At 38.5% G+C, this 4,146-nt stretch overlaps 1 protein-coding gene across 1 annotated transcript; it reads left to right on the forward strand.

Moving 5' to 3' along the window:
• Positions 1-3,205: 3,205 nt before the first annotated feature.
• Positions 3,206-3,521, forward strand: FOMMEDRAFT_59028 (uncharacterized protein; the record flags this gene model as incomplete). The annotated part of the gene is made up of 2 exons (XM_007271187.1): positions 3,206-3,370; positions 3,420-3,521. Coding segments are annotated over 2 exons (267 nt in total), but the record flags the coding sequence as incomplete, so codon positions are not given.
• Positions 3,522-4,146: the final 625 nt, after the last annotated feature.

A 4,146-nucleotide genomic window follows, 5' to 3' on the forward strand; every position in this document is an offset into this window, starting at 1 on the left:
GTTGTATGCTTTACATATTCAGTGAAAGCATTACTTTTATACTGTATAGGTAGTATAGTTACCCATTGTGTAGCATTATCTACAATGGTAAAAAGATATTCATACTTACTGTAAGCTTGTACTAGGGCAGGTCCCTATATATCAATATGGAGATAATCTCTATAGGATTGTACAAGAGGTGTTGTTTGTATTTTTGGTATTTCATTGTGTTGTATGTTTGCTTTGATACAATCTGTACACTGTGTATTTTTATTGTCTGTTATCCTTTGACTTATAATCTCAGGATACTCTTGTATGAGTTTGTACAAGTAATCAAAATTAACATGACCCATTAGTTGATGTAAATCAACAATAGTGATTGCATTAATAGATCATTTATTATGATGAGAAACTATCATATACAAGTTATTTTGTACATGTATTTCACCAATCTTTGTATGAGCAGGAGAATAAATAATACATTCATTGTTTGTTTTCATTAAAACATATCCTGCTTTGTATAATAGTGCTTCACTAATGAGTGTGAAGTTCAGATTAGGATGATAGTATATGTTTTGTAGTGAAATTGTATTCACCTTTGTATGCTCATCAGCTTTGTCTTGTAGTTTTACATTAAATGTCATCACTCTACTTTTACTAAGTGTGAATAATGATTTATTCACAATTGTAACATTTATTAGGGTTGAGTTCCAAACGTTTGTAAGATAGAACAAGTATGGAGTAGTGTGTACATTTGCACCAGAGTCCAATATATTAATACAATGTATTAGTTCAGTATTATTACAATGTATTGTGTTGATACATATGTTTGGATCATAATTGAACTCCTTAATAACTTCTTTTGTATTGTCAAATGAGTTCATGAAGTTGTCTACTTGTATAACACTTTCCTCTTGTACTTCAAATGCTGAAAATATGTTAGATTCAGTAGATAGAGTGGATTGAACAGGTAATCTGCTGGAACTTGATACTAAGGCTTCTACAATTGTAGACTCTAGCATTAGTGTTTCATTAACATTTTTAATGAATACTGTTTTGTTATCATCTCCAATAAATACTACTGTATTAAGTGTAGGTTGAGACAGTGTAGTAGTAGTAGTAGAAGCAGTAGCTGTTTGCCTATGCTTTTTCTTTCAAGCTTCTGTTGTTTTGCTTGTTAGAGGATTTTAGCAGTCTTTTAACATATGCCTGTACTTATTACAGTTGTAGCATTTAACTTTATTGTAAAGCTTCGTTTTGCCTTTAGCTACACTTTTGCCTTTCATTTGTAGACTGTCTTGTTTAGTATCTTGTTTTGTTTGAGAGTACTGAGAATGATACTTAGTATATACATTTTGTAATTTGTGTATCAACTTAGCTAGTGTCAGAACGTCTTTCTAAGCTGCTGTAACTGTTGGTAGTTGATTATAATAGGTAATCTGCCTGTCTAGCATTGTTACTACCCATCTATACTTATGAGGAGTAGTGAGGTTAATTGCTAAGATGTATGTATTGTTATTGGGGGCTTTATTATGTGTAGACAACTGCCTGTAGATTTGTTCAATGTTGTCTAACATCTTATCAAACTGTGATACATACCCTTTTACTGTAAACAATGTAGATATGTTTACAGCATGTGTCATTGTTGTTTGAACATTGTATTGTTCAGAAAGCACCTTCATAAGACTTCTAACACTTGTATACATTGTAAAGTTCACATAAATTGTATCAGTTATTGTTTTCATTATACAATAATACAAAACATTGCCTGTATGTATGCTAGCATCATTGGAGGAAGGGGGATTGTGCTCTAGATGGTCTAAGAGCATCATGGCAGTGAGTGCACTGTGTATACACAAGCACCATATCTTGTATCCCTTTGCACCAGCCAACTTTTCTGTTCCCTCAAAGAACTTCATAATGTCAGAGTCCTTCATTGTAGTATTAACAAAGGTATGCATTGTAGACAACATTGTAATGGATTTGGGGGGAGAGGGAGGTCTTGGGCTTAGTGGTCTGGCAGGAGGCAAAGGTGTTCTGTAAGAGCAAGTGTGTAGGAGCATTCAATGGACACCAAGGCTCATAACCTTTTAACAAGTGTAGCAGGAGTGCCCCAAGTACTCTCTCTTATTGAGACATCAAGCAAGTATCTACCTTATATACTACATAGTGAAGTCCGATAATCTGAGACATTCCAAGTGCAGTAATTCTACATAAGGCAATTGGGGATTTCCTAATCCAGAGCACAATCTAATAGTAGCAGTGATAGCAAACAAACCTTCCAGGTCTGAAAATGCAACAGTCTCGTCATCCTCACTTTCTTCTGTACCCCAGTCTCCAGCGAAGCAGCCATTCAATATAAGTACCCAGTGCGATACTTGCCTTACAGATTGTTATTACAAGTCCTTCCCCTCGCACAACGCGAAAAGCTCTTCATTAATCGTCAACAACGGAACCTCTTAGTCTTTCAACGACGACTACGCACTTTTGAAGACTTGCTGCGAAGAGTGGGTCAGTTTGGTGATTACAAGACCGAGCTGAGGATATTTGGATGTGTAAAAGGAACTCGAAAGTTATGGCTGCGAAGATAGTGGTATATGCTTGTGAGGTGTCTGTTAGAAGCCTAGGTAAATAATCAGCTCAGAACTGCGTATCATGCTACTTTCCTAGACCAGTGCTGTTTACTCCATGGGCTATCCTGTCGATATTTCTACCTTTCTCTTTCTATCGTCAGATTATTAACATCGCAATCTGTCCACCCCTCAGAAAATGGAAGGCCCTGGTAGTCCGACTTATGCTAAAGCAGTGGAATACTTAAATGTTCATTCTAATGTTACAGGTACTGCAATGTTTGATGGGCGTTATGTTCGCATTTTTGGGACTGTATATTGCGAATTAGAACTGGTGGTCTTCGGAATGAAGATTAAAGAAAGGTAGGCTTTTCATGATGATGCTCGTCTCAGATTCACAGACACGTGCAAGGTGGACTGGATTGGACACGCATATACTCACGTTCACTGTACTCGAAGTCGGAAATACTTCACTAATGGTCATGTACTCTCTCTACTTCTGCGAACCCTTCTTCTCTTCCACGACTTTCATCACTTCTTCGACAACGTGATAGTACATCATCCGAGAACCAGGCTGCAACCCACGATATACAACAACAGCGCACCATCTCTTGCGGATTCCAACTGATTGTTGTAATCGTTTGATTCGAGTTAGAGTGCCGGGGATGGCGAAGGAGAATATTTCGATTGACGTCTCAAAGGACTGTCTCGTCGTTAAGGGCGAGGCGGGCTACAAGGATGTCGAAGAGAAAGGGTTCATTCATCGTGAGAGGCGTACGGGGCGTTTCGAACGTACTTTGCCGCTTTTGACTAGTACTCAGGTAAGATTGCATCGAAATCTCCAGATGAAAGGGTGTAAGCTAGCTCCAGTTCATGCAACCATCTGATGTCAAAGCATCGTTGAAGAACGGCCTGTTGACGTTCATGTTCCCCGAGACTTCCCCCGAGCAACTCCCGCAGAGAGTTATTATCTTAGAAAAGCACTACCTTTTGCACCTTGCTTTCATTTCCGCAAATACTCATTCTCTTCGCGCTCACGACTCATCTTAGAAAAGCCTATTTGATTGTTCTGCTCAAATGGACTTCAGGATGCCAATGCAGGTCTTTAACACAGTGTTGTATAAGATGAATCATCGAGAAATTGATTTCAAGGCACTGATGAGGAACTACAACACAGGGACATAGATGCAGATCGGATCTTTCCATTGTCCGTGGAGGTAGTTAAAAGGACAACAACTCGATAGCAACTTAGACAGGTAGTACTGCTAGATCCCAGAGCTCTTGAATGAAGATGATGGCGACTCTTGAACCGAGCCAGGCTATATCACTTGCATCAAATGTGTACATTTACCGGGTATGTGCTCTGGATGGTCCTACAATATCTACTTATCGGTTTGCATAGATTACAATGGGTATGATCCTTTACCTTTCTGAGTTTATCACCTTATGTTTATTTACTACCAACATCCGAAGTCGCAACAATCACAGCCTTGGTGTGTTTCTCACTCCGTTTATTCCATGTCTCGAGTATAATGTTATGTGTCCTCAGGTATACAACTACTCGCTGACAATTAGGCATGAGAAGGAGCTCATCTGG

This window comes from Fomitiporia mediterranea, assembly GCF_000271605.1.
Source record: "Fomitiporia mediterranea MF3/22 unplaced genomic scaffold FOMMEscaffold_16, whole genome shotgun sequence".
NCBI lineage: Eukaryota > Fungi > Basidiomycota > Agaricomycetes > Hymenochaetales > Hymenochaetaceae > Fomitiporia > Fomitiporia mediterranea.